Raw genomic sequence first — 21,072 nt, 5'->3', positions numbered from 1 at the left:
CAGCAAACAGCGTCTGTTTATCAGTGCACTATAGCAAACTTTCTACAGAATCTATTTCAAAAATAGAGCCTCTATGAGCAACAGCAAACAGTTCATGACTGAAACTGCAGCAATGTCTCCCAATAAAAGCAGGGTGATTTCTCTAGCAAAATGCAGTCAGTGTAGGATATTTGTACATAAATTTATATGCATAAAACCAATCCCTGTCATTTGCAAAATATTTAGCACACTTTCTTGGTTCAGTAATGCCAATGTCAAAATTGGAGATAGTACAAGGTGGAGAAATCACAATAGCCCTTCAGAGTAAAGGAAAATGATCTGCAGTTAGATTTATTATCTTTAGGGATTGAGAGATGTTGCATGCGGTGGAGAAGGGGCCTAAAGCAGTACCCCTGGTCAACATAGGATTGGAGGAGATTGTGAGGCAGGCAAATTGGAAGCCCAGGCACACGTTCAGAGAAAATTTGTAGTGATTACTTTAGAAGGTTGCAGAACTACACCAGTTTTAACCTGTGGCAGCATTGTTTGTCTGTGGGATAGGCCTACAATAGGGCTGTACCTTGGAGTATTCCTCTATACAGCAATATCTCCCAGTGGTAGTGAGCATCTGTAACATGTTGCCAGCTGGTGTGGTGGGTATTGGCACTCTGCCTTCAAAACGGAGTAGGACCAGTTCTCGACAGGGGCAGCTATTGCATCATGTAGAAGGCAAGTGTCTGTACAGACATCACCTGCTTCAAGTGATCCCCTGGACTGGTTTCAGTCACCTGAGGGGGTCGGAGAGGAATTTCCTTGTTTTTTTCCCCACCCCTTTTATTGATCTGGGTTTTTCCTCATGTTCTTTTCGCCTCTTCCAGAAGATTATCGGGCTGCAGGTGGTTTGGAGGGTTGGAAGAAAGCGTTAGTCCTCGCACTCCACCCATCATGGTGAGGGGCTGGGTTGTTGGGCCGACTGGTCTTTTCCCACCCATCAATTTCATATGTTCATAAATATCATTCGTTTGAACAAAAAACGGATCATTTACAGAAATAAGTAAAAGAATGCTGAAGTTAATCAGGTGTGAATGTAACCGATATTTAAGGTGCACCTGTTATTCTTGAGGTTCATTGCAACCCCTGATGGAAACTGTCCTCGCCGGGACCCATTACTGCATCGGATGAATGAGTGGAATCAATGTTCCATTCCGTTTTATATCCTTCCCAGTAACTGGGCTTCCGTGCCTCTAAAAGGAAGGGTCTTCCAGTAGCTGAATAAAATAGAAAACTTTCCTTGTCCAATCTGTGGTGCTCATTGGGGCTGTTGTGGCAGAGTTAACATTGCAGTGAATTTGCCACCTGTTTCGACTCGGGATGTTGTTAACTGTGATTTACTCCAGCTATTGGAGTTGTATGTGTTATTGTAATGTCTGGGATAAATCTCCCCTCCCCAAATGGACATTCAGGAATGCAGTTGACTGACCTTTTTAAACTCAGTCGGAATTCAAGAAGTCAATATTTTTGGGCCACGTTACCTCAGACTGAAAGTTCTTGCCTGTTCACGGGTTTATGAAAATATAAATTGGGCACCAAATTCCTTTTTTTGTTAAATGGATATCATTTGGTTTCCACTTTGAATTTTTATCAGCAAAACATTGAATTGTCTGAACCCAAGCTATGATCCCTCCCTCAGCACTCTCTTGTGGTTTAGGATTTGATGCCCTGTTAATGTGGTAAGAGCTATGAGCCAATAATGGCATACAACAGGGCATAGTATCAAGATAAATATCCTGGGTTTGGACAGGGTCCATTTGTATTCAGCTGCCAGCAAACCGTGAGCTTTATTGAAAATGGTTTTCTTAAAATGCCTGGATCTCATTTCTTGTAACCAGAATGATGTAATTACTGGTGTCCGAGGAGACTTGTTTCAGAGGGTCTATTAACTGATATTTTTATCCAGTGTTTAAGCTCTGATTCCAAATCTACTGTGAAATTAATATAACTATGTCAATCTGAGTTTTATACTCCTGATTTCACATGTAAGATACTTTTTTAAAATTGAGAATCTTGGATGCAGAGTTCAAGCCCATAATGCATACACAACCATTTTGATGAAAGACTAAGGCTGGAATTTTACGCCCCCCCCCCCAACAAAAGAGTGGGCTTGTGGCAGTGGGGGATAGGAGGGTCATAAAGTGGAGTGGGAGGCAGGGGGGGTCCTTCCTGACTTGCTTCCGCCTCCGCCGCCAATTTATGTGGGGCGGCGGCAGTGAGAAACGGCCCACCTGCCCCAGGCCGATCAAGGCACTTAAGGGCCTTCACCTGCCGCCACAGGTATGTTACATTTGGCGGGCGGCTGAGGCCTCAGAAAACTGCCTGATACAACTAGGCAGCCTTCAGGCGAGGTGGGGGGGGCGGTGCCTCCTGATCAGGCACCCTGTGCCCCACGGAGGGCTGTCCCCCCTTGCCTCACTGGGCCTGACCAATTGTCCCCAGCAAGGCCCTAAAAACTTACCCTTTTTCCGGGGCGTCCGTCATCTTCCTCCTGCAGCAGTGACCCCCACTCCTGTTCGGAGAGATGATTAAAAGCATGGTGGACGAAAGAGGTTTCGAAGGCAGGATGAGAAACGGCAAAGCCTTTAGGGAGGGAGTTCCCGATCATAGGGGTGATGTGGCTGAAGGCTCTGCAGGGATAGATGTGTAGCCTGAGTTGCAGGACATGGGCTGGGATGCAAGGCTGGAGGAGGTTGCAGGGATAGGGCATGGAGAGATTTATCAAACCTAACTAGTTCATTCTTGTCCTTTTTGGACATTAAATGCTGTCCTTATCCAGTCTAGCCTGAATGTGACGCCTGTCCACACCAACGTAGTTGAGTCTTAAAGGTCTCCCTGAAATGTTTAGCTAGTGGTTCAGGAAGAAGGCCCACTGCCTACTTCTCAGGGCAACGATGCCCATGTCCTGAGATTGAATTTTTTAAAAAGATGAAAGTATTTAATTCTGTATGTTGGTGAACAGGGGTCCACAGGAGGTTGTTGAGTATTGGAACAAAGGGCAAACTTGACTTGCTACATGTCAGGATGTGGCATCTTGGACAATTTGGAGTTTGTTGGGCGGGGTCCTGGTGAAGAGAACGCTGAATCTGAGTCTGGGTCACATTGGATGGTGTTATGACCAGGTGAGAAAGGTGTCTAGAGGTCTTCACCTGGTTTTCTTGTTACAGGGTTTAACTTTAAACACATTGTGTTTTGAGCTCCCCCTTTGGTGAATCCTTGCTCACAGCTTTCCAATTATAAGGCAAAGAAATGAGCACACCAGATTTTCTTTAGATTTAAAGAAAAGTGAAATTTATTCACTTTAAACTTAAACCTTAATTTGGTTAATGCCTATGGATATACGCCATGCCCCACGCTAGCATGCATATGTGATACGCACATGCATATAGGGACAGAAAAGAGCAGAAGAATAATAAAATGGAGAGGTTTGAGGCAATATCAGAAGAGTTTCTTGTTTACTGTACTTCAAGCTCACTGTAGTGTCTTTGATTGTAGACAGCTCTTACTTTTCATTGGGGCCCAGTATTCTTCTTAATCCTTGATTGTATAGGAGACTTCTCTCTCTTTGAGTTCACATGGCTTCAGTGGTTTCCGAAGCTGGTGAGAACGAGATGAGAGCAGACAGGAGAGAGGTGTTCTCCAGTCCAGGAGCTAACCGCCTTCTGATTTCAAATTCCTTGTTGAAAGTTCAAATTCAAAAAACTCCAACAGTCATGTGACCCAAACTGGCCTGACCACATCTGTTTGTGTATTTGGCCATCTTAGCAGTTAACCTGAAATGCTTCGACGTCTGGTAATCAAAGGTCCATTGGGGATTAAATTGGAGCAGGGAATAGCTCCTTTTGTCCTTTTGAAATACTATCTGTTGATATGCTAATGTCTCTCTCCAGCCAAAGTCTTCAATTGTTTTTTAAAGCAAGTTCTTTCTTCAACAATAGTTTAAAATCAATGTTCATGTGGCGAAATTAATTTTCCTCATTCTTGGCAGGTGGGGGGCTTGCCTGACACTGGAGATGATCCAGTTTCCAATTAATTGGAATGATCCAAAAAAGGTAAAAGGGCTTCATTACAAAAAGAAAAATGCAGCAATGTCTATGGATAATATTTGTCCAATCACGGGAACCACGAGGTTGTCAAAAAGTGAAGAGCATTAAGTTTCTAATCGAGCTGATCTTTATTGTCTGTGTATTTTGTTCTTGTGCGAGTGGTAACTCTGGTAACCTAAGTAGCACAGGCCTTGTGTGATTTGCAGATTAACGTGCCAGACCATGCAGCTTCAACTTGAACTCCAAGCACCGAGTTTCTGAATCCTGTTCCTCCCCATCCTCCCTTTCATTTGCTATTATTCTTCTAATATTCCTTCTGGTTAAAATTAGAATTAAATCTATGATAGAACGGGACAAGGCACAGAATCACGACAGCTTCTGTTTTTTTTTTTTGGCTAAGGCTTTGAACCATTGGCCTATCTGATCAGGTGGATACGGGAACAGGAGTAGGTCATTCATCCCCTTGAGTCTGTTCCGCAATTCAGTTAGATCATGGCTGAGCTGTATCTTGACTCCATCGATCTGCTTTGTTTCCGTAACGCTTAATACCATTGCCTAACAAAATTCTATCGATCAAGAGCATTTTTGGGGGAGAGAATTTCAGGTTTCCACCATTCTTTGTGAAGAAGTGCTTCCAGAAATCACGCCTGATCAGCTTCGCTCTAATTTTAATGGCTCACTCGTTGTGGACTCCCCCCACTCCCCCCCCCACCAGAGGAAATAGTTTCTCTCTCTGTCAATCACTTTTAATCATCTTAAAAACTTCAATTCGATTAACTCTTAATCTTAGAGTCATAGAGAGATACAACACTGAAACGGGCTCTTCGGCCCACCGACTCTGTGCTGACCAACAACCACCCATTTATACTAATCCTACATATTCCCTTGCATCCTTCCCTCAATTCTCCTACCACTTACCTACACTAGGGGCAATTTACAATGGCCAATTTACCTATCAACCTGCAAGTCTTTCACTGTGGGAGGAAACCGAAGCATCCAGCGGAAACCCACCCGGTCACGGGGAGAACTTGCAAACTCCGCACAGGCAGTACCCAGAACCGAACCTGGGTCGTTAGAGCTGTGAGGCTGCGGTGCTAACCGTTGCGCCACTGTGCCGCCCCTTATCTTCTATATCTTCTATACTTGAACATATACAAAGAACTATAGAAAAGTTATGGCAGAGAAAGAGGCCATTCAGCCCATTGTGTCTGCGCCGGCTATAAAAAAAAAAAGCCGCCCAATCTAATCCCACCTTCCAGTACCTGGTCCGTGGCCTTGCAGGTTACAGGTGCACGTCGAGGTACCTTTTAAATGAGTTGAGGGTTTCTGCCTCCACCACCGATCCGGGCAGTGAATTCCAGGCACCCACCACCCTCTGGGTGAAAAGGTTTCTCCACATGTCCTCTCTAATCCTTCTACCAATCACCTTAAATCTGTGCCTCCTAGTAATTGACACCTCTGCTAGGGGAAACAGGTCCCACCTGTCAACTCTATCTAGGCCCCTCATAATTTTGTACACCTCAATTAAGTCACCCCTCAGCCTCTCCTGTTCTAAGAAAAACAACCCCAGCCAATCCAACCTGTCCTCCATAATTTAACCCTTTTAGCCCTGGTATACTGATAAATCTCTGCTGGATGCCCTCCAAGGTCCGTATATTCTTCCTGAGGTGTGGTGTCCCGAACAGAATGCAATACTCCAGATCGGTTACACAATCGGATGCTTACTAACAAACTGTAGATGAAAGGTGTGGAATTATTTGAATAAGCAGTTGATCCCTCCACCCAGTTACATTTCTCCCTGTCTTTGAAAACGTGCCAATAACTCATCTTTCCGACCAAACTTTTGGTCACGTCCACCCCTCACTCTGTCTCGACATTTACACATTCCCTCCCCTCAGTTCATTACCCCTTCCACCAAGCACCTCTGAGCATGCGTGCAAGGACCTGCCTGTTTGAGACTAGGATTGAATCGGTGCATTGAAGCTCCTGAAAATATGCGGTGTACTTGAAGGCTGGTCTCTTTTGTGAAAGTAACAAAGCTCCCGCATAACACATGAATTCCTTTGTTCTAAGGAGTGCTACACTAAAATGTTGTCGTGCTCGGGAATTCTCTTCCCTATATCTCCTCTTCCCCGCGCACCACCTGCAATCTGCTTCAGTACTTGTTTAGTACGTGCATGACTTCAATTTGACAGTGCAGGGCTATGTATAGTCCAGACGGGAGGTGTGTTCAGTTGAAGTAATTATGAATGATCACCCGCTGTGAAACAGGCTATTTATTTACCAGAAGTAACACCATAATTGTAATCTTCCTGTTATTTTTATTAGTCTGTTTACATTTTGATGGGATGATGTTTATGGTTTCGCAAGCATTTTGGTTAAAAAGTCCCATTGGGATTAAGATTTTTTTTAAAAATTGCTCTCTGGATTTAGTTGACAGCATTTATCCTCCATCCCTGGTTCCAGAGTTGCAAATTCTGGTTGGGTGAATTCCTGGAGGTTTCATCGCATGACGTCAAACCCCCATGCTCCTGCTATTGGTCCATCCTGTAGGTGCAATGCCTTTCCGCAGCCAATTGGAAACGGAAAAGACGAACTGTAGCTCAAACAGCTTTACCCCACCTCCAACTCAGAAAATTTTTTTAAAAAGCGTTTTGTTTAACGCCCCTGTATCTTTTTTTTTCTTCCTCCTAGGCTGCTTCCAGCAGTGACCTGGAGATTAATCTGCAATACCTGGAGATGCCAGGACTATCCTGGAGGGTTGGCATCCCCAGCTAGTTGCTGTGAGAAAGTGATGGTCCCTGGCTTTATTTTGGGGGGGAAAAAAAATTGTTACACAACTGAGTGGGGCTCGCTCTCAAGAGCCAACAATGCGAATGGAGTCGCCTGTGAGCTGGATTGCGTGAGGATAACACGTTGACTTCCTTGAAGGATATTGAGAACCACATTTTTTTTTTTACAACAATCCACCAGCTGTCACGCTTGCATGTTTTATTTTCTCTCTCTGCATGTCTATCTTTCGTCACTGTGATCTGGAAATTACCCAATACAAAATACAGACATGTGCACACAACTGGTTTGTATGGAAGTCCTTTATCAGCTATTTTACCAGAGGGATTAACTTGTCTTTTTAAAATCAAATGCAATACCAGAACACTAAGCGTTCAGCTGCTAATTCTGTCATGGAGTAATTTCAAGGACTGTGTGCAGAAGTGGAGTGAATATGAATGGGATAAGGGTGTCCAGTTCAGACATCCTGCTAGTAAAGTCTGTGCACTCTTGTGATTCAATAATTCTTGTGCTTTGAGGTTAGGATGCATTGTCTGCTTCTGTCTCCATGAAATCCATCCCAACAGAACAGTCCTGATGATCCGTTTTCTGTTTGGGGATCAAGGTACAACAGGTCAGTGTTCGTGGCAAGATTTTGGTTTGAATCCGTGAGATGAACAGCCAAAGCCACTTGAGAAATGTAAGCAGAGACATGAGTGAAACTTTGATGAGAAAAGTGGGGGTGTTGGGAAAGCTTAAAAAGTTGACTTTAAGCTCTCTGTCGCTCAAAACGATGTGTGTGCATGTCTTTTGAGAATCATATACTGTGAGCAATGCAAGAAAAATGTCTGACTGTCCACTCTGATGTGACTAGATTGGAATTGTTATTTGATTCAGGCACCCATTGAGCTATCTGCTGGTATAGTGTTGCTCCAATTTTTCATCAGGTGCACGGCTAACAGTAACTGTATTTCTTCCAGTTATTTACAGATGGAATCACAAACAAATTGGTTGGCTGCTATGTGGGGAACAAAATGGACGATGTCGTCTTGGTGAGAGTTTATGGCAACAAAACTGAGCTGTTTGTGGATCGGGACAATGAACTGAAGAGCTTCCAGGTCCTGCATGCCAATGGTTGTGCTCCCCAGCTCTACTGTACATTTCAGAATGGTCTCTGTTATGAGTTCATGCATGGAATGGCACTCGGCCCACAGCATGTACGGGAACCAGCTCTGTTCAGGTACCAACATTTACTCAAAGTTTTGCCTCAAAAAGATATAAATTGTGTTAGTGCTGTGCAGACAATGCTGTTGTCCTTTCACTTCTGCCACCTTGGAGCTGACCTAGATCTGACCATATGACCAGCTCCTCTTGCTTTAGTGAGGAATTGCCTGGTGGAAATGTTGAGGCGCGTTTAAACCGACTCAACATAGCCTCACACAAATGACCAAATTGAGTTTGATTGTAATCACTATGATTCTATGGTGGTAAACTGGAGAGATTAGGGTGGGAAATGGAAAGCAGGCATCTTCTCTGGGTGGCAAGCAAGAGGCTCTTCTGATGGAGCCCTTAGTTGAAGAATGTGTTATTCTAGGGTAAACCTGCATTCTGATCTGTCTTTTTCAACTCCATTTCTTAAACCGCAAAGATGTGCCTAGCGTCCTTTTGGAGATATTCTCTGACTTTTCATGGACATGCATTGCAGGGAATGGGACTATTTCTAAGTAGCTCCATTTCAATTATTCCTAAACAATAAAATGTTTCCGAGCTAGTTGAAGTGTCTAGTGACATTACTGATTATGGCCATCAAATTTAATTGCATTAGAAGATTATTTTAAGGGGTGATATATATTTTTTTTAATTATCTTTCCTTTCCAACTGTGTCCTTCAGTTTGGGGTTCTTGCCCATCAATATCAGATATTTGTACGACTTTCCAACCATTAATTTAAATGGTCAAAAATTTGCATGCAACACTGCTGAATTTCTGACATATGCTTCTGACAAGCCTGCCCTTTGGAAACACAAATGGATCCTTTTTAAGGAATGTTCCACTCACTATTTTCGTTCCTAAATTTATTACCTCATATTTCTATATTGATGCATCTGTCTATTTTACTAGCCTGTTAATGTCCTCCTGTCTCTTACATTCTTGATGGCTATTCCCAATTTGGTATCTTAGAATTATTAGAATTAGAACATTACAGCGCAGTACAGGCCCTTCGGCCCTCGATGTTGCGCCGACCTGTGAAACCATCTGACCTACACTATTCCATTTTCATCCATATGTCTATCCAATGACCACTTAAATGCCCTTAAAGTTGGCGAATCTACTACTGCTGCAGGCAGGGCGTTCCACGCCCTTACTACTCTCTGAGTAAAGAAACTACCTCTCACATCTGTCCTATATCTATCACCCCTCAACTTGAAGCTATGTCCCCTCGTGTTTGCCATCACCATCCGAGGAAAAAGACGCTCACTATCCACCCTATCTAACCCTCTGATTATCTTATATGTCTCTATTAAGTCACCTCTCCTCCTCCTTCTCTCCAACAAAAACAACCTCAAGTCCCTCAGCCTTTCCTCGTAAGACCTTCCCTCCATACCAGGCAACATCCTAGTAAATCTCCTCTGCACCCTTTCCATAGCTTCCACATCCTTCCTATAATGCGGTGACCAAAACTACACGCAATACTCCAGGTGCGGTCTCACCAGAGTTTTGTACAGCTGCAGCATGACCTCGTGGCTCCGAAACTCGATCCCCCTACTAATAAAAGCTAACACACCATATGCCTTCTTAACAGCCCTATTAACCTGGGTAGCAACCTTCAGGGATTTATGCACCTGGACACCAAGATCTCTCTGTTCATCTACACTACCAAGAATCTTCCCATTAGCCCAGTACTCTGCATTCCTGTTACTCCTTCCAAAGTGAATCACCTCGCACATTTCCGCATTAAACTCCATTTGCCATCTCTCAGCCCAGCTCTGCAGCCTATCTATGTCCCTCTGTACCCTACAACATCCTTCGGCACTATCCACAACTCCACCGACCTTCGTGTCATCCGCAAATTTACTAACCCACCCTTCTACACCCTCTTCCAGGTCATTTATAAAAATGACAAACAGCAGTGGCCCCAAAACAGATCCTTGCGGTACACCACTAGTAACTAAACTCCAGGATGAACATTTGCCATCAACCACCACCCTCTGTCTTCTTTCAGTTAGCCAATTTCTGATCCAAAGCTCTAAATCACCTTCAACCCCATACTTCCGTATTTTCTGCAATAGCCTACCGTGGGGAACCTTATCAAACGCCTTACTGAAATCCATATACACCACATCCACTGCTTTACCCTCATCCACCTGTTTGGTCACCTTCTCGAAAAACTCAATAAGGTTTGTGAGGCACGACCTACCCGTCACAAAACCGTGCTGACTATCTCTAATGAACTTATTCTTTTCAAGATGATTATAAATCCTGTCTCTTATAACCTTTTCCAACATTTTATCCACAACTGAAGTAAGGCTCACAGGTCTATAATTACCAGGGCTATCTCTACTCCCCTTCTTGAACAAGGGGACAACATTTGCTATCCTCCAGTCTTCCGGCACTATTCCTGTCGACAATGACGACATAAAGATCAAGGACAAAGGCTCTGCAATCTCCTCCCTAGCTTCCCAGAGAATCCTAGGATAAATCCCATCTGGCCCAGGGGACTTATCTATTTTCACACTTTCCAAAATTGATAACACCTCCTCCTTGTGAACCTCAATCCCATCTAGCCTAGTAGCCTGAATCTCAGTATTCTCCTCAACAACATTTTCTTTCTCTACTGTAAATACTGACGCAAAATATTCATTTAACACTTCCCCTATCTCCTCTGATTCCACACACAACTTCCCACTACTATCCTTGATTGGCCCTAATCTAACTCTAGTCATTCTTTTATTCCTGATATACCTATAGAAATCCTTAGGGTTTTCCCTGATCCTATCCGCCAATGACTTCTCGTGTCCTCTCCTTGCTCTTCTTAGCTCTCCCTTTAGATCCTTCCTGGCTAGCTTGTAGCTCTCAAGCGCCCTAACTGAGCCTTCACGTCTCATCCTAACATAAGCCTTCTTCTTCCTCTTGACAAGCGCTTCAACTTCTTTAGTAAACCACGGCTCCCTCACTCGACAACTTCCTCCCTGCCTCACAGGTACATACTTATCAAGGACACACAGTAGCTGCTCCTTGAATAAGTTCCACATTTCGATTGTTCCCATCCCCTGCAGTTTCCTTCCCCATCCTACACATCCTAAATCTTGCCTAATCGCATCATAATTTCCTTTCCCCCAGCTATAATTTTTGCCCTGCGGTATATACCTGTCCCTGCCCATCGCTAAGGTAAACCTAACCAAATTGTGATCACGATCACCAAAGTGCTCACCTACATCTAAATCTAACACCTGGCCGGGTTCATTTCCCAGTACCAAATCCAATGTGGCATCGCCCCTGGTTGGCCTGTCTACATACTGTGTCAGAAAACCCTCCTGCACACACTGGACAAAAACTGACCCATCTAAAGTACTCGAACTATAGTATTTCCAGTCAATATTTGGAAAGTTAAAGTCCCCCATAACAACTACCCTGTTACTCTCGCCCCTGTCGAGAATCATCTTCGCTATCCTTTCCTCTACATCTCTGGAACTATTTGGAGGTCTATAAAAGACTCCCAACAGGGTAACCTCACCTCTCCTGTTTCTAACCTCGGCCCATACTACCTCAGTAAACGAGTCCTCAAACGTCCTTTCTGTCGCTGTAATACTCTCCTTGATTAACAATGCCACACCCCCCCCTCTTTTACCATCTTCTCTGTTCTTACTGAAACATCTAAATCCCGGAACCTGCAACATCCATTCCTGCCCCTGCTCTACCCATGTCTCCGAAATGGCCACTACATCGAGATCCCAGTTACCAACCCATGCTGCAAGCTCACCCACCTTATTCCGGATGCTCCTGGCGTTGAAGTAGACACACTTTAAACCAGGTTCTTGCTTGCCAGTGCCCTCTTGCGTCCTTGTAACCATATCCCTGACCTCACTACTCTCAACATCCTGTACACTGGCACCACAATTTAGGTTCCCATTCCCCTGCTGAATTAGTTTAAACCCCCCCCGAAGAGCACTAGAAAATCTACCCCCCAGGATATTGGTACCCCTCTGGTTCAGGTGAAGACCATCCTGTTTGTAGAGGTCCCACCTACCCCAGAAAGAGCCCCAATTATCCAGGAAACCAAAACCCTCCCTCCTGCACCATCCCTGCAGCCACGTGTTCAACTCCTCTCTCTCTCCCTATTCCTCGCTTCGCTATCACGTGGCACGGGCAACAACCCAGAGATAACAACTCTGTTTGTTCTCGCTCTAAGCTTCCACCCTAGCTCCCTGAATTTCTGTCTTAAATCCCCATCTCTCTTCCTACCTATGTCGTTGGTGCCTATGTGGACCATGACTTGGGGCTGCTCCCCCTCCCCCTTAAGGATCCCAAAAACACGATCCGAGACATCATGAACCCTGGCACCTGGGAGGCAACATACCAACCGTGAGTCTCTTTCGTTCCCACAGAACCTCCTATCTGTTCCCCTAACTATGGAGTCCCCAATGACTAATGTTCTGCTCCTCTTCCTCCTTCCCTTCTGAGCAACAGGGACAGACTCTGTGCCAGATACCTGTACCCCATTGCTTACCCCTGGTAAGTCGTCCCCCGCAACAGTATCCAAAACGGTATACCTGTTGTTGAGGGAAATGGCCACAGGGGATCCCTGCACTGCCTGCTGGTTCCCTCTCCTTCCCCTGATGGTAACCCATCTACCTACTTCTTTTACCTGAGGTGACTACCTCCCCATAACTCCTCCAAATAACCTCCTCCGCCTCCCGAATGATCCGAAGTTCATCCAGCTCCAGTTCCCTAATGCGGTTCTCGAGGAGCTGGAGTTGGGTGCACTTCCCACAGATGCAGTCAGCAGGGACACTCTTGGCGACCCTTACCTCCCACATTCTGCAGGAGGAACCTCCATTCCCACTATTCTAAATTCCCAACAAATCTACTGAAAAACCAAAAAGTCAAAACTTGTTAGGTTAGCAATCCAACGGACAGAACTTCTTAAATAAAAAGCTTACCTTATCAACACACCAGAGTCCTTTTTTTTGGTTAGAGGAGGAGGGTGGGTGGGAGACACTACACGTGTAGTGTCTCGGGTACAGCCACCACACAAATATATACTTTTTACTTACCCAGCAGTCCCCTGGTCCTCCGAAAACAAAAGGGAATTCACTTTTAAACTTACACTGAAATTGACTTCACACCTGTCAGCCCGCTCCCGCACCTCCGTTACTATCAAAGCTGCAGTCACCGAAACTAAAAGAAAGAGATTTTAAACCACACAAATATATACTTTTTACTTACCCAGCAGTCCCCTGGTCCTCCGAAAACAAAAGGGAATTCAGCAAACTTTGATATACAGGTCTCTGATTTTATTTTGAATACTCGCTCATCTGCTGTGGGGTTGCACCCAGGGAATCGAGACCCAATGTAGTCTTCACATCAGGTGGGGTTAAAGGATCAAGACCCACAGACATAATTCAGTTGCCATTTTGAAGTCATACATTCTGTCCTTGATACTTAACTGTAAATAATCTATTAAATTATAACAAAACACATGGTGAATTGAGAAGCAGTAGAGTTGGTTGCTGCATAGAAGGCACTGCATTGAGGGCCAAGGAACTGGGAAACCCAACAGGCATTAGCAGCAGTACCCTGGGTGGAGTGTAATTATAGTGTGACAATTTACAGAGGGACAATTTACATAGAGTTTCCATACTAAAAGTGGGCCTAGACATTTATAGTGTGAAGTGTTGATGAGCAGTTCATGCATTTATATTATTAGATCTATGTATTTATAACAAAAGTGGTCATGACACTAATCCCTGGGGAAGCCCACCAGTCATTGCCAGTCTGAATTACCAGACCTCTTTGCTGCCTGTTTTTCAGAATATCTCTGTACACATCACCACTTTCCTTTCTTAGCACGGGCACAAATTCTCTTAACCAATTTCTTGTTTTAGTGGACAGACTTTTTTTTTTTTTGGAGGGGAAAGTAGCGGTGGTGATGGGAAGCTGCAGAGAAACCCAGAGGCAGGGGTTCTTCTTGATAAATGGAATTGTATTTCCTTGGATTGTAAGGTGCAGGAGTGTGATCATTTTCAGGGAAGTGGAAATTCAAATGAACAGGCAGAGGGTATGTGTGCACGTGTATATGTGTGTATTTTTATGTTCATATTCTCCTGGGGGCGGTGTGTGTTCATGGATATCGTTAATACTGGACACGGCTGCGCAGAAATGAAAGGTCTGGACTGTGTCAAATTCCTGATTTCCTTTACTGGTTTGACCATCGCCTTTTTTTTTTTGTGGTCAGCAGGATATCTAACGTGTGGAAACCCATCTTCAAATCAAACTAATGAAAATAAGTTTGTTTGCCTGCTATGGAGTCTCTTCCGATGTGGACACACTTCGCTTGCCTTCAGATTACAAGAGCCAAGGGGATACTGCTGGGGTTTAACTGGCTAACAGAGGGCTTGTAAGCTTCTTGCTACTTGTCCAGCCAAGACCACCCTGGGCCACCATGACTTTAGTAAAGAAACATGGCTTTCATGAGAGGCTGATTTCTTGCCTAGGGTGTTCGGTGGTAGAACGGTGTAGGTCACTGCCCTCTCCACGTATGCTCGTTTTGCCACTTTCGTCTCAACAGTTTGGGTCTGGACTTTGCACATGAACTGAAAGAAGGTTTTACATTGCATGCATTGGAGCTCTAATTGAATGCATGACGTGCATGTCATAAGTTTAACCTGCGCTGGGGCTCCTCTCCCTGCAAGTGTGATGCGTTAGTCATTGAGATACAGTGTGGCATATCAAGTAGCTGCGCTGTTTTGTGAGTGTTGAAATATGTTTATTGCTGTTAACTCTTGCAAAACGTGTGCAGCGAAGGAAGCTCATTAAGATTGCAAACTAAACTTCAGAAACAAGATTCAGCTTCTCCTAGAATTTGTTAACAGTAATTGTTAAGATGTTCCTCCAAAAGCATCAGTCAATTATTACACCCATTTCTCTGGAATGAAATGTTCCTTGCACTTTAGTCAACCATGGACTTCTTAATACCCGTGCCCAGTTACAGAGCGAGAGAGAGGTGTTTTTATTACCCCGCTCCCCACCCCACCATCACTCAAAGAAATGAGACAGAACATGTTTGCCTGCAGTTGACTGATTAAATCCTATTAAAAGCAAGTCTGAACTTCTCAAAAAGCAAATGAGGGAAGAAATAAAGTTTTGGGAGAAAATTCTTCCAAAGGCAGAACCAACTCTTGTAACAATCTGTTAGCATATGAGCACTTGGCTCCTTTCCATGACATTGCACCTAAGTAAGAAAAGGCTCCCCTTTTGAATCAAAAACAGTGCGTGCTGGAAATACTCAGCAGGCCTGGCAGCAGCTGAGCGAGAAACAGGCCGGAATTTTATGCCACCCCAATGAGCCGGATGGTGGCAGGAGGGTGGCGTAAAATGGAGCGGGAGGCTACAGCAGGATTCCTGACCTGCTCCCGCTTCCACCCCACTTTACATAGGGTGGGGGAGGCGATTAAAGGGCTGCCCGCCCCAGGCCAATTAAGGCCCTTAAGTGGCCAATTAACGGCCACTTAAGGGCCTTTGCCCGCCTCCACGTGGATTTTATGCATGGCAAGTGGGTGTCCTGGAGCCGGGAAAGGCTGCCAGGTAAAATCTGGTGGCCTCTCAGCGCCCCGGGGTGGGCCCTGACAGCCCGATTGAGGGCTGCCCCTGCTTCCCCAACCACCCCCAGGAACCAAGATGCCCCCCCCCCCCACTTCCGCACCCGCCCCACCCACCAAAATGTCCGCCCTTGCCTTGCTGGGGTCCGACTGACTATCCCAGCGAGGCAACCAATACTCACCTTGGATCCCGGCTCACAGGCATCCTCTCCAGTCGTCTGAGCTGCCTCAAGCGGCTGGAACTCCCGCCTCTGAACAATTGAAGCCTGGGGACCTGTAAAATGTGGGACGGATCCCCAGGCGAAGCGGGTGCGCCACTGACTTTTACGTCAGTGGCCAGCTCCCATCCGTCGGACATAAAATCCAGCTCAGAGAGTTAATGTTTCAGGTCGATGAGTTCCAGCATCTGCAGTATTTCCCTTTTATCCCACCTTTTGGATCCCAGATTTCCCTTTGTTTGTGTGTGGTTAAGAAAGGGATTGGAATTTTCAAGTAGTGCCTGTAGCTCTGCAGTCTTTATGCTGCTTCTGACTCCCTCCTTTTGTCGTTCTACGTTTTTCAGGATGGAGGGAAACAAGAGGTATAGTTAAATATATTCCTGTGACACTCTCAGCAGTCCACTGGTGTGCCTTGTGGTGAATGTGATCCTGCAACATTCCTGTCGCTGATGTATATGTTTGTATTTTCTCTTTGCCAACTTTTTCCTCCCCTCCCCACTCCCAAAACCGGGGTTGCTAACTCTTGTTGGACATATTCTTGGAAGTTTCATCACAAGATCTCCTGCCTTGAATTTATCCATGCAGTCGGTCTTTTTTCCATCTCCAATATTTTATATAACTATAACAACATAACAAGACATATTTTAATGCGCACGTGCCTTTTCACTTGGGCTGCTTGCAGCAGTGTCCAGGAGAATACTCTTAAATTCCTGAAAACTCCAGGCCAATCCTGGAAGGTCAGTAACCCTATGCCTAGCTTGGTAGTCCTTCATTTTGTCAGATTTCTCACCCTGGCAGATCACCTACACCACTGCTATTCTCAAGTTAGCTATTGAGGAGCTATATTCCAGTGACCTTAAGAGATTTTTTTTCTTCCTCACTTTGCTCATTGAAGATTATAATTCACTTCTAAATAACCTCCTTGGACAGTGATTTATGCGTGTGTAAATCAATACTATGCTGCAAAGAAAGACTTTGCATTTATATAGCGCCTTTCATGAGGATGGAGTGGCCTAAAGGGCTTTACAACCAATGAATTACTGTTATGCAGGCAAAGGCAGCAGCCAGTTTAACCACTGCAAAACCTCACAGCAAATAGGAACTTGAGTAGACCCTTCGGGCTGCTCTGCCATTCAGAAAAGATCATGGCTGATCATCTAATTCAGTACCCTGTTCCTGCTTTCTCCCCATATCCCTTGATCCCTTTGGCATTAAGAAATATATCTATCTCCTTCTTGAATATGTTTATTGACTTGGCCTCCACTACCAGGGAAGGTGGTGGCGTAGCGGTATTATCACTGGACTAGTAACCCAGAGACCCAGGGTATTTCTCTAGGGACATGGGTTCGAATCTCACCACAGCAGAAGGTGGAATTTGAATTTAATTAATAAATCTGGAATTAAAAGCTATGATGGCCATGAAACCATTGTCGATTATTGTAAAAACCCATCTGGTTCACGAAGGGAAGGAAATCTGCTGTCCTTACCTGGTCTGGCCTACATGTGATTCCAGACCCACAGCAATGTGGTTAACTCTTACATGCCCTCTGAAATGGCCTAGCAAGCCACTCCGTTGTACCTAACCACTACAAAGTCAATAAAAAGGAATGAAACCGGACAGACCACCCGGCATCGACCTAGGCACCCAAAACAACAACAGCAAACCCAGCCCTGTCAACCCTGCAAAGTCCTCCTCACTAACATCTGTGCCAAAGTTGGGAGAGCTGTCCCACAGACTAGTCAAGCAACAGCCTGACATAGTCATCCTCACGGAATCATACCTTACAGACAATGTCCCAGACACTGCCATCACCACACCCGGGTATGTCCTGTCCCACCGGCAGGCCAGACCCACCAGAGGTGGTGGCACAGTGGTATACAGTAGGGAGGGAGTTGCCCTGCGAGTCCTTAACATCGACACTGGACCCCATGAAGTCTCATGGCATCAGGTCAAACATGGGCAAGGTAACCTCCTACTGATTATCACCTACCGCTCTCCCTCAGCTGATGACAGTACTCCTCCATGTTGACCACCACTTGGAGGAAGCACTGAGGGTGGCAAGGGCACAAAATGTACTCTGGGTGGGGGACTTCAATGTTCATCACCAAGAGTGGCTCAGTAGCACCACTACTGACCGAGCTGACAGAGTCCTAAAGGACATAGCTGCTAGACTGGGTCTGCGGCAGGTGGTGGGGGAACCAACACGAGGGAAAAACATACTTGACCTTGTCCTCACCAATCTGCCTGCCGCAGATGCATCTGTCCATGACAGTATTGGTAGGAGTGACCACCGCACAGTCCTTGTGGAGGCGAAGTCCCACCTTCCCATTGAGGATACCGTCCATCATGTTGTGTGGCACTATCACCGTGCTAAATGGGATAGATTTCAAACGGATCTAGCAATGCAAAACTGGGCATCCATGAGGAGCTGTGGGCCATCAGCAACATCAGAATTGTACTCAACCACAATCTGTAACCTCATGGGCTGGCATATCCCCCACTCTACCATTGCCATCAAGCCAGGAGACCAACCCTGCTTCAATGAAGAGTGCAGGAGGGCATGCCAGGAGCAGCACCAGGCATACCTCAAAATGAGGTGTCAACCTGGTGAAGCTATAACCCAGGACTACTTGCATGCCAAACTGCGTAAGCAGCATGCAATAGACAGAGCTAAGCGATCCCATAACCAACGGATCAGATCTAAGCTCTGCAGTCCTGCCACATCCAGCCGTGAATGGTGGTGGACAATTAAACAACTAACTGGAGGAGGTGGCTCCACAAATATCCCCATCTTCAATGATATGGGAGCCCAGCACATCAGTGTGAAAGATGAGGCTGAAGCATTTGCAACAATCTTCAGCCAGAAGTGCCGAGTTGATGATCCATCTCGGCCTCCTCCTGAAGTCCCCAGCATCACAGATGCCAGACTTCAGCCAATTCGATTCACTCCGCGTGATATCAAGAAACGACTGAAGGCACTGAATACTGCAAAAGCTATGAGCCCTGACAATATTCCAGCAATAGTACTGAAGACCTGTGCTCCAGAACTTGCCGCGCCCCTAGCCAAGTTGTTCAAGTACAGCTACAACACTGGCATCTATCCTGCAATGTGGAAAATTGCCCAGGTATGTCCTGTGCACAAAAAGCAGGACAAATCTAACCCGGCCAATTACCGCCTCATCAGCCTACTCTCAATCATCAGTAAAGTGATGGAAGATGTCATCAACAGTGCCATCAAGCGGCACTTGCTTAGCAATAACCTGCTCAGTGACGCTCAGTTTGGGTTTCTCCAGGGCCACTCAGCTCCTGACCTCATTACAGCCTTGGTTCAAACCTGGACAAAAGAGCTGAACTGAAGAGGTGAGGTGAGAGTGACTGCCCTTGACATCAAGGCAGCATTTGACCGAGTATGGCGTCGAGGAGCCCTAGCAAAACTGAGGTCAATGGGAATCATGGGGGAAAACCCTCCGCTGGCTGGAGTCATACCTAGCATGAAGGAAGATGGTTGTGGTTGTTGGAGGTCAATCATCTGAGCTCCAGGACATCACTGCAGGAGTTCCTCAGGGTAATGTCCTAGGCCCAACCATCTTCAGCTGCTTCATTAATGACCTTCCTTCAATCATAAGGTCAGAAGTGGGGATGTTCGCTGATGATTTGCACAATGTTCAGCACCATTCGTGACTCCTCAGATATTGAAGCAGTCCGTGTAGAAATGCAGCAAGACCTGGACAATATCCAGGCTTGGGCTGATAACTGGCAAGTAACATTTGCGCCACACAAGTGCCAGGCAATGACCATCTCCAACAAGAGAGAATCTAACCATCTCTCCTTGACATTCAACGGCATTACCATCGCTGAATCCCCCACTATCAACATCCTAGGGGCTACCATTGACCAGAAACTGAACTGGAGTAGCCATATAAATACCGTGGCTACAAGAGCAGGTCAGAGGCTAGGAATTCTGAGGCAAGTAACTCACCTCTTGACTCCCCAAAGCCTGTCCACCATCTACAATGCACAATTCTGGAGTGTGATGGAATACTCTCCACTTGCCTGGATAGGTGCAGCTCCAACAACACTCAAGAAGCTCGACACCATCCAGGACAAAGCAGCCCGCTTGATTGGCATTCCATCTGCAAACATTCACTCCCTCCACCACCAACGCACAGTGGCAGCAGTGTGTACCATCTACAAGATGCACTGCAGCAATGCACCAAGGCTCCTAAGACAGCACCTTCCAAACCCGCAACCTCTACCAACTAGAAGGACGAGGGCAGCAAATACATGGGAACACCACCACCTGCAAGTCACACACCATCCTGACTTGGAACTATATCACCATTCCTTCACTGTCGCTGGGTCAAAATCCTGGAACTCTCTTCCTAACAGCACTGTGGGTGTACCTACCCCATATGGACTGCAGCGGTTCAAGAAGGCAGCTCACTATTAGGGATGGACAATAAATGCTGGCCTGGCCAGTGACACCTACATCCCATGAATGAATTTTTAAAAACCTTCTGCGATAGAGAATTCTGCAGGTTCACCACCCTCTGAGTGAAGCAATTTCTCCTCATTTTGGTTCTAAATGGCATACCCTGTATCCTGAGACGGTGACCCCTGGTTCCGGACTCCCCAGCCATCGAGAACATCTTCCCTGCATCTAGCCTATCTAATCATGTTAGAATTTTATAGGTTTCTATGAGATCCCCTCTCATTCTTCTAAACCCTAGTGAATATAGGCCTCGTCAACCCAATCTCTCCTCATATGTCAATCCTGCCATCCCAGGAATCAGCCTAGTAAATCTTCACTGCACTCCCTCCTTGGCAAGAACCTTCTTCCTGAGATAAGGAAGGACTTCAGTACTCCAGATGTGGTCTCACCAAGGCCCTGTATAATTGCAGTAAGACATCCTTGCTCCTGTACTCCAATCCTCTTGCAATGAAGGCCAACATACCATTTCCCTTCCTAACAGCTTCTTGCATCTGAATGCTTGCTTTCAGCGACCGGTGTACAAGGGCACCCAGGTCTCGTTGTACCTCCCCCTTTCCCAATTTATCACCATTCAGATAATCTGCCTTTCTGCTTTTACAACAAAAGTGGATAACCTCACATTTATCCATGTTCTACTGCATCTGCCATGCATTCGCCCACTCATCTAACTTGCCCAAATCACATTGCAGCCTCTTTGC

The 21,072-nt window shown here is 45.6% G+C and overlaps 1 protein-coding gene across 4 annotated transcripts in view; it reads left to right on the top strand.

The window, feature by feature from the left end:
- LOC137383961 (ethanolamine kinase 1-like) overlaps positions 1 to 21,072 on the top strand; it is an 81,695-nt gene that overhangs the window by 10,287 nt on the left and 50,336 nt on the right. For all 4 annotated transcript variants that reach the window (XM_068057417.1, XM_068057415.1, XM_068057414.1 and 1 more), the window contains exon 2: positions 7,826 to 8,085. In XM_068057417.1, the coding sequence (XP_067913518.1) occupies positions 7,826 to 8,085 (260 nt within the window). The remainder of the gene's footprint in view (positions 1 to 7,825; positions 8,086 to 21,072) is intronic.

This window comes from Heterodontus francisci, chromosome 25 (genome assembly GCF_036365525.1).
Source record: "Heterodontus francisci isolate sHetFra1 chromosome 25, sHetFra1.hap1, whole genome shotgun sequence".
NCBI classification, from domain to species: domain Eukaryota; kingdom Metazoa; phylum Chordata; class Chondrichthyes; order Heterodontiformes; family Heterodontidae; genus Heterodontus; species Heterodontus francisci.
The sequence above is the reverse complement of the archived record's forward strand: the minus strand, read 5'-3'. Positions and strand labels throughout refer to the sequence as shown.